This window comes from Nicotiana sylvestris, chromosome 3 (assembly GCF_000393655.2).
Source record: "Nicotiana sylvestris chromosome 3, ASM39365v2, whole genome shotgun sequence".
NCBI classification, from domain to species: Eukaryota; Viridiplantae; Streptophyta; class Magnoliopsida; order Solanales; family Solanaceae; genus Nicotiana; species Nicotiana sylvestris.
The window spans coordinates 154,968,978-154,982,245 of NC_091059.1; the positions used below are offsets into that span (position 1 = coordinate 154,968,978).

A 13,268-nucleotide genomic window follows, 5' to 3' on the forward strand; every position below is an offset into this window, starting at 1 on the left:
ATGTATTTGAGATTTTATTTGGCTTGGCAGACCTCGATTCCAATTTTAAAGGACAACTCAAACTAAACTTTGAGGGCCATAAACTATGTCTTATTTAATATGGCATGCCCCCAATATACTTTTAAAAGCCCAACTAATTAATTAAGGACGGTTTAAAGGAATTATAATTATTCTAAACTAAAATCCGGACTTGATTTATTTAAACAAACGGATCAGTATTAAACGAAGTCCAGTCTATTTCAAAGCCTGGGCCTGAAGTGAAGCTCAATAGCCTATCAAACTTGTAAGGCTGCCCAGTCGCTGATTTCACAATAGCTTAAATTAAGCCCAACTCTGAAAACAGACCACTGTCACAAAGCTGGGACTCAGGATTGAGTCCCCTCATAGACCAAAACATCATTCGAATTCAAAATTACAAAACATGTTGTTTCATGAAAATTAAAACAACTACTGATTGTCATTTAAACAAATACCAAAGCACATTTAGTGTCAATATATCTTTGTGCAGAAGATACAATCCCACAATGACTCATTCTTGTTATCTAACATTTAATACTATCAACTTTTAACCAACATCACTACACAACCTCAAGATAACAGAAAACATCTACTAATCTAGACTCCAAAGGGAGGTTTTATATTCTAGCCTGTGTTTGTCATTCTAATAAGCTCAAAATCGGAAATAAATACCAAATGAACAACTGACTTCAGCTGAACTAACATAGATTAAACACGTGTAACTTGACTGAAAATTTTGCTGCAAAAATCTTTAATAATTCCTTTTATACAAACATCAAACTCAAACTCAGGTAAACCAAATGGCCAACAACAACAACAACGACCCAGTATAATCTCACAAGTGGGGTCTGGGGAGGGTAATATGTACGCAGACCTTACCCCTACCCTGAAGGGTAGAGAGGCTATTTCCAGGAGACTCTCGGCTAAAAAAAAAAAAGCAACAGGAGCCGATATATTAGTACCATAAAAAATGCATAATACAATAACAGCAATATAAGAGATATGAAATACAGAATACGAAATACGAAATAAATGGCTGGTATAGTAAAACTAGCAGGTAAAGCCCTGCATCAATAGACGACCAATTATATTCTTAGTCTAACTCCTAACTAGCTAGTCTCACTCTATTGTGCTGTAGAAATATTCACAACTTTCCCTTAACCTACAACCTTAATGCTCGACCTCCATAATTCCCTTTCAAGGGCCATGTCCTCAGTAATCCTAAGTCGCGTCATGTCTTGTCTGATCACCTCTCCCCAATACTTCTTAGGTCGCCCTCTACCTCTCCGTGTGCCCACTACAGCCAGTCGCTCACACATCCTCACCGGTGCATCAGTGCTCCTCCTCTGAATGTGCCCGAACCATATGAGTCTTACTTCCCGCATCTTGTCCTCCATGGGGGCCACGCCCACCTTCTCTCGAATATCTTCATTCCTAATCTTATCCATCCTTGTATGCCCGCACATCCACCTCAACATCCTCATCTCTGCTACTTTCATCTTCTGGATGTGTGAGTTCTTTACCGGCCAACATTCAGTTCCATATAACATGGCAGGCCTAACCACTGCTCTATAAAACTTACCTTTTAGTAACGGTGGCACTTTCTTGTCACACAAGACTCCCGACGCTAACCTCCACTTCATCCACCCCACCCCTATACGGTGTGTGACATCCTCGTCAATCTCCCCGATCCCCTGAATAACCGATCCAAGGTACTTGAAACTACCCCTCTTGGGAATGACTTGAGAGTCAAGCCTCACTTCAACTCCCGCTTCCGTCGGCTCAACTCCAAATTTGCACTCGAGGTATTCCGTCTTCGTCCTGCTCAACTTGAAACCTTTAGACTCAAGAGCATGTCTCCAAATCTCTAGCCTCTCGTTGACGCCGCCTCGTGTCTCGTCAATTAGAATAATGTCATCAGCAAATAGCATGCACCATGGCACCTCCCCTTGAATATGATGAGTCAGTGCATCCATCACCAGGGCAAATAGGAATGGGCTGAGCGCAGACCCTTGGTGCAACCCCGTAATAACTGGAAAGTGTTCAGAGTCGCCTCCTACTGTCCTAACCCGAGTCTTAGCTCCAGCATACATGTCTTTAATCACCCTAATATAGTCAACCGGGACCCCTTTATCCTCTAAGCAGCTCCATAAGACCTCCCTAGGAACCCTATCGTACGCTTTCTCCAGATCAATAAACACCATGTGGAGATCCTTCTTCCTATCCCTGTACTGTTCCACCATCCTCCTAATAAGGTGGATAGCTTCTGTGGTAGATCGCCCCGGCATGAACCCGAACTGGTTGTCTGAAATAGACACCGTCCTTCGCACTCTCATTTCTACCACTCTCTCCCAAACTTTCATGGTATGACTTAGTAATTTGATGCCCCTATAGTTGTTACAGCTCTGGACATCACCTTTGTTCTTATACAACGGGACCATTGTACTCCACCTCCACTCTTCAGGCATCCTATTAGTCTTGAATATAACACTAAACAATGCAGTAAGCCATTCCAAGCCTGCTCTACCCACACACCTCCACAGTTCAACCGGAATTTCGTCTGGCCCGGTAGCTCTGCCCCTTCTCATCTTACGCATTGCCTCCATGACTTCATCGATCTCAATGTCCCTACAATTACTTACTTCATGGTGACTGTCGGCATTCCTCGATTCCCCAAGTATAATATCCTGATCCCCTTCTTCACTTAGAAGTTTATGAAAGTAGGTCTGCCACCTCCTCTTAATCTGGTCATCTCCCATCAAAACTTTGTCGTCATCCTCTTTTATGCACCTTACTTGGTCCAGGTCCCAAGTTGTCCTCTCTCTCGCCTTAGCGAGTCGGAATAACTTCTTCTCCCCACCTTTCTTCCTTAGTTCCTCATACAGACGAGCAAAAGCTGTTGTCTTAGCCTACGTCACTGCCATCTTCGCCTCCTTCCTAGCTACCTTATACCTTTGATTGTTCTCTCTCTTCTCCTCCTCGTCATTGCTCCCTACTAACCGCAGGTAATCCGCCTTCTTTGCTTCCACTTTACCTTGGACAACTGCATTCCACCACCAATCTCCTTTGTGGCCACCATTGTGGCCCGTAGATATCCCTAACACCTCTCTCGCTGCCTTTCTTATACAGTCCGCCGTCTTCGACCACATTGTGTTTGCGTCCCCACTACTTCTCCAATCTCTCATTGCCGACAACCTTCCTTCCAACTCCTTAGCTTTATCCTTAGTTAAGGCGCCCCACCTAATCCTGGGGCGTCGTTGCCCAAATGGCCAAAACTCATAATTTATCCAATATTACAAGCCAAACTTAAAACCAAAACAGAAAATCGATCAGAACATGACAAAGAAACCAAACTAACTACAGAGATTGATGATTTGTAAGAGGCAACATTTAATAAGATGATATACTCTAGATTTTAACTCAATCAAACAAATTGTGTTCCTCCATTTCACATGTCAAAGAGGTGAGCAATACTTGGAAATAAGAAAGGAAATAAAAGAAGTGAGGAATCAGTAGACAGCAGAAGCAGAAAAGAGCCCAGCCACAGGAAACAACCAACAAAAACCAGCTCAAAAGCAGTCAATGGAACAGTAGAAGAACAATGACTCAGAACCCAATCTTCAAGCCAAATTCAAGCCATTTCTCGAACCAAAAATATAACTATGGAATTTTCAAGAGTTCTAACTAATGCAGGAGAATCAGAAATCCAAAACAAGCAGAGCTTTTGTAGTTTTTTTAACAAAGAAATGCAAGAAATTCAAGATTATTTTCAGAATCAGCCGTTCAATTTTTTTCAGTATTTTTTTTATCTCTAAAATCTAACTTGCTAAAGAAGAAAAGATGACTTTATGGGCAAGCTTTTAGGGCAGCAGAAATGAGCTAAGTTTTGCACTTTTACCCTTTTGAAATTTTCAATTTTGCTGTTCAATCCTTAGTTTAAAATTAGCCTTTTCAGATTAGTCCCAAAGCCAGCTTCTAGGAAGCTTCCCTCAGTCAGTTACACAAATATTCCCTAGCCTAAATTCCTAAATTACCCCCTTAAACCCTGCTATTTACTTCTGAGACTGAATGGGTCAAATTAACCCAAAGGTCTTGGGCTACTGTACTAGCAGACTCTACGGCCTTTGGGCTTCTGAACCCTTGAAGCCCAAATTGCGATCGAAAAGACCATAGGCCGCAAATAAGTAAACCTAGAAGTTCTGCCATTTTCGGCATCAAAGGAAAAACGAACGGGGTAGAACAAAAGAAGAAATGCAAATGACAACAGGCAACAAATGAAATCAAAGAAAATAATAAAGAAGAAAATGTTAATTACACTAATATGCTGATAGTTACTAATATGACCTAAACTGTAAACATGCAACATAGATCAATTCGAACTAACGAAATAAGAAGAAACAGACAAATGCAACTTGAAATACATATAAAGACGGACAGAAAAGATAGAAGATAAAAGGGGAAGAAAACAGAGGAAGATGAACATGAGAAAGGAAGAACAAAATGATGAGAAGCAAAGAGATACCTAAACTAGTAAAAACGGGACAAGGGCTTGAACGGACTTCCAGTGTTCTCCGATTTGATGCGAAAAGAAGTGTTAGTCGATTTGTTCTTGCGAGAACAAATGTCTATCACTCATTTTGGCCCGAAATCATCTTCGAAAGTTTAGAGAGTAACATGGTCGGACCTCTTAAATGAAGGATCGAAGGAGGGCACAAGTCTAGGGTTCCTGTTTTAAGATCCAAAATTAAGGAGAAGTGGAGAGGATTTAGGGGAAATCGGTTGTGGTTTAGTGTTTAAGGGACTATGGGGATTATGTGGTTGAAGTTTGGTGGCGATTTAGAGTTGTCTCGCCGGTGAAAATGGCAGATCGCTCAAGGGCGCGCTAGGTTGAGGGAGATGGTGAATCTCTGATGAAGGAGATGAGAGACAGGAATCGTATGGTGTACTAGATTAATGGGGATTTTCGGACAACTTTATTTAAGATGAGGGAAAGTTCTTGGGCCGTTGGATGAAGTAAAAAAGGATGGCCAGGATTAAATTTAAACAAACCAGCTCCAAACGACATAGTATCGGCCCATACTACGTCGTTTGGATTGTCTACACAACTGATATTTGGACTGGATAAAACATGATTCTGGGCCGGGTAATTGAATGGGAAATGAGGGTATTCAATTGGGCTTGGGAATTTAAATTGATTTGGCCCAAAATTTGATCCTTCTCATTCTTTTTTATTTCAAAAACCTTTTTCTTTTCAAAATTAATTCCTAACACAAATTATACTACCATAATAAATTAATTAACCCTAAATAAACATTACCACAAATAATTAGATACCAAATTAAAAAAATTATCAAAATTCGAACTCAAAAATTAGAAAATGCAAACATGAGTTATTTTTTATGATTTTTCCATTTTTGTAAAGCACTAATTTACTAATTAATTTAAAAATGTAAACCTAAATCCTAAATGTAAACGCAATGTATTTTTATATTTTTATGAATTAAATAAAATTAAACGTGCACACAAAAATGCAAATGATTAGGAAAATTCTACAATAATTCCTAAAAATGACCAATAATTAAAGAAAAAATCTAATTTTGGGTATTCTGTAGGAGTAATTCATGTGAGGCAAAAATCACGTGCTCGTAATAGCCTTGTACTCTAACTCAACCAGAAGATGGCACACCTTCCCAAATACCAACCGGTACGGAGATATATCAATTGGAGTCTTATAAGCAGTCCTTTAAGCCCACAAAGAGTCATCCAGTTTCCTTGACCAGTCAGTTCTATTTGCATTGATAGTTTTTGATAATATGCTTTTTATCTCCCTGCTAGAGACCTCAACTTGTCCACTAGCTTGAGGATGATAAGGGGTTGATACCTTGTGATTGACACCATACTTTGCAAGCAAAGTGTCAAATGCCTTATTGCAGATATGAGAACCCACATCATTGATGATCGCCCGAGGAGTGCCAAACCGTGTGAAGATATTTTTCCTGAAAAATGCCACCACACTTCGGGCTTCATTGTCGGGCAAATCCACGGCCTCAACCCACTTGGAAACGTAATCAATGGCCACCAGAATGTAAGTGTTGCCACACGAACTCAGAAAAGGCCCCATGAAGTCTATGCCCCACACGTCAAAAATGTCAACCTCAAGAATAATGGTGAGAGGCATTTCATCCTTCTTAGAAATTCCACTTGCTCTCTGACATTCATTACATATCTTGATAAGCTCACCATCATCTTTATACAGAGTAGGCCAATAAAAACCACAGCTGAGAACCTTTGAAGTAGTTCTCGCCCCCACCATGATGACCACCGTAGGGAGAGGAATGGCAAGCATCAAGAATACTCATTTGCTCCTCTTTCGGGACACATCTCCGGATCACACCATCATTACAAATCTTAAAAAGATAAGGTTCGTCCCAGTAATAATCCAATTTGTCCCGTTTAAGCTTCTTCCTTTTGGTTAGAAGAGAGCTCACTCAGAACAATGCCAGTCACAAGAAAATTGGCTACATCGCTAACCAAGGCATATTATTCACAGAAACTGAGAGGAGTTGTTCATCCGAAAATGCTTCATTAATTTTGAGACCATCTTTAGGTCTCCCTTCCTCCTCCAAGCGGGACAAGTGGTCCGCCACTTGATTTTCATAACCTTTCCAATCAACAATCTCTAGGTCAAATTCTTGAAGCAATAAAACCTATCTCATCAATCTAGCTTTAGAATCCTTTTTGGTCATCAAGTAATGGAGTGTCGCGTGATCAGTGTGAACAATCACCTTGGCACCCATAAGATAAGGCCTATACTTCTCCATTGCAAACACAATTGCTAGCAACTCTTTCTCTATCACAGTATAATTAACATGGGCATCATTCATAGTTTTTCTTGCATAGTACACTAGATGAAACATCTTGTTCACCCTTTTCCCCAAGCCCTCTCCAACCGCAACGTCACTAGCATCACACATGAGCTCAAATGGCAAGCTCAAATTGGGTGCGGTGATGATGGGAGTTCTCGTCAATCTATACTTGAGAAGCTCAAAAGCTTTCAAGCACTCATCATTTAACACAAATTTTTCATCCTTCAGTAGAACCCCGCATGCCCAAGAAAGCTCCTCACTCCTTTGACGGAAGTAGGAGGAGGGAGTTTTGATATCACGTAAATCTTCGCTTTGTCCACTTCGATACCGTTCTTTGAGATCTTATGGCCGAGGACAATGCCCTCCTTGATCATAAAGTGGCATTTTTTCCAATTAAGCAGTAGATTTGTCTCCTCACATCGGGCCAACACTTTGTCAAGATTACACAAACATTCTTCAAAAGAGTCACCCACAACACTGAAATCATCCATCAACACTTCCAAGAAGTCCTCCACCATATTAGTAAATATAGCCATTATACGTCATTGAAAGGTAGCCGGTGCATTACACAAACCAAATGGCATCCTGGAAAATGCAAAGGTGCCATACAGATATGTGAAGGTGGTTTTCTCCTGGTCATCTGGTGCAATCATAATCTAGTTGTAACCTAAGTACCCATCCAGAAAGTAATAGTGGAACGCCCGGCAAGTTTATCCAGTATTTGGTCGAGAAAGGGCAATGGAAAATAATCTTTGCGGGTCTATTTGTTTAGTTTCCGATAGTCCATTCATACCCTCCATCCGGTGATAGTCCTAGTAGGGATCAACTCATTTTTCTCATTTGTGACCACAGTCATACCCCCCTTTTTCGGCACACATTGGACCGTTGAAGTCCATGAACTATCTGAGATGTGATACACAACCCCTGCATCTAGCCACTTGATAACCTCTTTCTTGACAACCTCTTGCATAGATTCATTCAACCTCCTTTGATGTTCCACGGAGGGTTTGACATCTTCCTCAAGTATAATCTTGTGCATGCAAAAGTCGGGGCTTATCCCCCGAATATCATCTAGAGTCCATCCAATTTCTCTCTTCCTTGTTTGAAGCACCTCAAGGGTGGCATCTACCTGCACGTTAGTAAGGCAAGAAGAAAGAATAACAAGTAAAGTTGAACAAGGGCCCAAGAATTCATACCTGAGGTATGGAGGCAAAGGCTTCAACTCCAATACGGGAGGTTCTTCAATTGAGGTCTTTGTTGGTGAAGTCTTTCTATTCTCAAGATCCAAGGAGAGTTTACGGGGATCATAGGAGTAAGAACCCATTCCGTGCAAGGCGTTGACACACTCGACCAAGCCTTCATCCTTGGCCATATCATGGTTCAACAATACCGCTTCCAAATGATCCTCTACATTGATCATGGCACTCGTTTCATCAATATCACCTCAATCACCAGATCCACAAAAAAATAAACCTCAGTATTATTCGACTACCTCATTGATTTTCACACATATAAGAAAACTTTTTCATCATTCACCCAGAAGGTGAGCTCCCCTGCTTCCACATCAATCAATGCCTTCCCTGTTGCAAGGAAAGGTCTTCCCAATATTATCGACACCTCATAGTCGAATTTGTAGTCCAAAATCACAAAATCAATGGGCAAAAAAAACTTGTCCACCCGGACAAGAACATCATCAATAATACCAAGCGGCCTCTTCATTATTCTATTGGCAATTTGCAATCTCATGGAGGTAGATGTCGGTTGACCAATATCCAAAGTTTTGAAGACAGAGTACGGCATCAAATTTATACTTGCTCCCAAATCATACAAGGCATTAGCAAAATCTGCACTCCCAATGGTATATGGAATGGTAAATGCACCAGGATATTCAAGCTTTGGAGCCATCGAGTGTACAATAGCACTCACTTGATGAGTCATTTTAATGGTCTCACAATCCATAGATCTCTTTTTAGTTACCAAGTCTTTCATAAACTTGGTGTATCCCGACATTTGCTCAAAAGTTTCCACCAAGGGCACATTTATTGACAAACTTTTCATCATCTCAATAAACTTCTTGAACTAGTTTTCACTTTTCTGCTTTGCAAGTCTTTGAGGGTAAGGTGGAGGAGTCTTTAGCAAAGAAGCCTTGTCTTTAGGCATCACCATTTCCGGCATGTCTATCACGTGTTCCCTAGATGGGTTTACGTCATTTTGAGTCTCCCCCTAAACATCCTGAATATCAGTTCTCACCTCACCATCCAACTTCTCTTCACTCACTTGCTCAACAAATATATGATCATCATCATTTTGCACTTCAACCTCATCACTCACAACTCCCTTTTGCTTGGAGGTACTTGTTTCACCACCTCTATCGCTCCTAGTGGTCACTGCCATTGCATGGTCGGTATTGTTCCCAACCTTCGGGTTTACTACCGTGTCACTAGGCAGTGCCCCCTTAGGGCGAGTGTTCAAAAATTGTGAAATCTTGCCAAGTTGGACCTCTAGATTGCGAATAGAAGTATTATGGGACGCCAATTGGGCATTGGAGTCGGCGTTCTTTTACATCATTTGCTCAAACATTAACTCAATCCTTCCATCTCATTATTTGACGAGCTAGGACCTTGGGACGGAAATGGAGGTGAATTATTTGGTTGTTGAAACATTGGAGCCTTTGAAAACCCGGCTCCCGATTACCTTGATTACCATTATTCCAGCCTTTTTGGTTGTTGTTGCCACCCCAATTGTTGTTGTTTCCCCAGTTCTGATTATTGTTCCCCCAATTGTTGGAATTGTTGTTGTTATTGTTCCAATTTTCTTGGCCTTGGTTGCCCCAATTCTAATTATTCCCTTGCGATTTCCATTGTTGATTTGGAGCATTACTGCGTTGTCCTTGATAGTTGTTGGCATACAAAACCTCTTCACTTTGCTCACAATACCTATCATCCTAGTTGTAACCACTACCACCTTGATCAAATTGATCTTGATTGCTTTTCACTTGTTGCCCAGACTGACTCCTCTTCTTTACCAATAAATTAACTCATTCCATTGCGTGTACTTACTTTGGTCCCTGAATCTGCTGAAGCTGTGCTTTGCCTAACTGGTTCATGGTTGTTGTCAACTTAGCTATGGCTTATCCGTGGTCTTGAAGTTCCTTGTGAAGATTTATGACATGAGGATCCCCCTGAGGAACATTCGCCCGACTCTGCTAGGCTGATGAAGTGTCATCCATCTCATCAAGAATCTCGCAAGCCTCATCATAAGATAGCTTCAAAAAATTACCCCCTGCTAACTGGTTTACCACAAGAGGGGTTGCTCTAATGGTAAGCTACCTCCACTTCCAACCAAGAGGTTATGAGTTCGAGTCTTCCCAAGAGAAAGGTGGGAAGTTCTTGGAGAGAAGGATGTCGGTGGTCTATTTGGAAACAGCCTCTCTACCTCAGGGTATGGGTAAGATCTGTGTACACACTACCCTCCCCAGACCCCACTAAGTGGGATTATACTGGGTTGTTGTTGTTGTTGTTGTTGTTGTAACTGGTTTACCACACAATGATTGGTCGTGTTTAGACCTCGATAAAATGTATGTTCGATCATTGATTCAGTCATATCATTGTTGGGGCATTCCTTGACCATAGTTCTATATCTATCCCAAATTTCATGAAGGGGTTCATTTAGTTCCTATTTAAATGCTAAGATCTCATCCCTTAATGCAACCATATGTCCTGGTGAGAAAAACTTGGCTATAAACTTGTCAGCCAACTCATCACAAGTAGTGATGGAATGGTTGGAGAGTCTTTAGAGCTAGTCCAAAGTTTTCCCTCTAAGTGAGAAAGGGAACAATCTCAATCTCAATGCATCCTCCGACACATTTGTTTGCTTGCTACCCCAGCAGGTATCCACAAATCCCTTGAGATGTTTATATGCATTCTTATAGGGAGCACCTGTGAAGTACCCCCCTTTGCTCCAATAAGGTCAGCATGACATTTGTAATCTGGAAATTGCTCGCCCGGATCCGAGGTGGGACAACTGCACTTGCGTACCCTTCATTTGGAAGCACCCAAGGAGCCACTTGTAGAGGAGCTGGGGGAGGGTCAGGAATGTTTTCATTGGCCTGGAGGCCTCTTCTTTGACCTTGAGGTACTAGAGGCACCTCATCGTCACCGTTATCATCTACCTCCTCCCCCGGGATAACATTTCCGATAGGATCATTGTTTGCCATTTTGTACCTAAATCGATTAACTCACACAAGTTAGTAAAATAGAAGGAAAGAAAAATGAAAGACGCCACTAGTTAGATAGATAGCCAAAAATCATTTAACTCCCCGACAACGGCGCCAAAAGGTGATCGGCTCCAACCCTACACCACAATATAATGGCGAGGAGTGGTCGATGCGGCTTTTACCCGAAAGGTCGGGATTGAATCCACAGAGAGTTAATATTGGTTTGGAATCGGGTTTCTATCTAATCTAGCTGTGAGTTGTTCTTAATTGCACTTCTAAACATGTTTGGGTTTGTTACTATTCTAATTTAATGCTAATGAATGCTGAAAAGAATCTAAGTGCAATATTTTTTTGTAAAGGGCTTCTCAAGTAATAAAAGGCACCAGGGAAGTGACTTACACCTAGGCGAGTATCTAATGGGATCTAAAATTTAGGACAAGCTTGTTATATTTGGGGTCGTGATATAACCATTACACATAATTATTCACTCTATACCTCTTGGTAGTTTGAGTGATTTTGCCCTAATTGGCTTTCTCAAGCCCAATTGGGTGTTCAAACAATACAAGCAAAATTGGCTCAAGTCTGGTATTACTATCTCTAGATTTAACCCTTTAATTAGGGCTATCAATCTGTGAGTGCACCCCAATTCCTTGTTAGCCTAAATTTTCTAGACTTAGTCCCTCTTTCTCAAGAAGAGTCTAAGTCATAAAGGCATAAATCAGTGTTTGCAACCACCAATTCTACAATTAAAGCATGAAACAAGCTAAATATCACTAACCCATAAATAATTAAGTCCTAAAATAGAATACCCATTAAATACCCACACTAGGGTCGGGTCACAACCCTAGCTAATGGGTTTAGCTACTCATAATAAAGGTAGAATCAAAGATGGAGATGAAATATAAGCCATAAAAGTCAATTATAAGAAGAAAATCTAAGATTAATGACTAAAGATGTTCTAAAATTACTCTAAGTAGTAAAATATGGCTGCTCACGAGCTCCACGGTACAAAAGATAACCTAAAAATCTGAAAAAGATCTATTTATATACAGCTAAAATTACTGAACAAAAATGCCCCTACGGAGATTTTGCTGACAGTGGAAAATTGGTCGCCTCAGTGCTTGGACTTTTGTGGCCGCGCAAAATCAAGCGCGGACCGCAGTTCTTCTCTTCTGAGCTTGGTCTGGATTTGATTCCTCTAGGAGCGGAAAAGAAACCGCCTTAGCGTTATCTTCAACCACGGCCACAAAATATTTTTGCGGACCGCACTTTTCAGTTAAGCTCCAATCTCCAGTTCTCTGATTCTCAATTTCGCTGAGGGCAAAATTTGGACTGCGGTCGCGTCAAGTAATTCTTCTACCGTGCTATTTCACCGTGATCAGCAGCCTCTGATGCCTTCAAAACTCCTTCTCTGAACCTTACTTCCGCTGGGAGCGTAATTGTGGCGCCCCAGCAGTTGTCCTTCCGCGGCCGCACACTTTCATCGCTGTCAGCGCTTTTTCTCTCAGCTTTGAACTTGTGCAGATTTTACTCCTTTATGAGCTGGTTATGACTTTCTTGCCTCATTTTGACCAAATCCTGCAAACAAGCACAATAAGTCAGTTTTCGAAAATACTTTTACACATTTTTTATCCATAACCTAAGCAAAAGAGAGCATAAGATAGGCTAGAATCCATAGTTATTAGTAATGCAAATGGAAAGACTGTCTCATGAAAAGTTACATCTCTTGAAACATGTATTTTTCTTGTGGCGCTAGGCTGAGACCCTTATATCCTTCTGTTGTGGAGTGTATGGGCAGGTTTTCTAGTGTGATATCCCTTTGGTTTGGAAAAACATGGTTATTTCAGTATTCACAAACTCTAAGCCATTATCAGTTCTGATGGTCTTTATGGAGGTATTGAATTGGTTTTGGACCATTGTAAAGAAAGACTTTATAACATGTAAGGCATTGCTTTTGCTAGTTAGAAGATGTGTCCAAGTACATCTACTATAATCATCAACTAGGGTAATGAAGTATTTGTGATTATCATGAGTTGGTGCATGGTAAGGACCTCACATATCCATATGTAAGAGTTCAAATATCTTGTTTATGGATGTAGTTCTTTCTAGGAAAGGAGATCTATTGTTTCTGCCATAGGGCATATGGAACATAGAAAAGGTGGTTTGTT

General features: G+C 40.9%; 1 protein-coding gene across 1 annotated transcript; it reads right to left on the reverse strand.

Annotated features, from left to right (window-relative positions):
• Positions 1-8,387: 8,387 nt before the first annotated feature.
• On the reverse strand, positions 8,388-8,945 carry LOC138888213 (uncharacterized). The gene has a single exon (XM_070170033.1). The coding sequence runs from the start codon at positions 8,943-8,945 to the stop codon at positions 8,388-8,390; it is 558 nt and encodes a 185-aa protein (XP_070026134.1).
• Between the last annotated feature and the right edge of the window lie 4,323 nt (positions 8,946-13,268).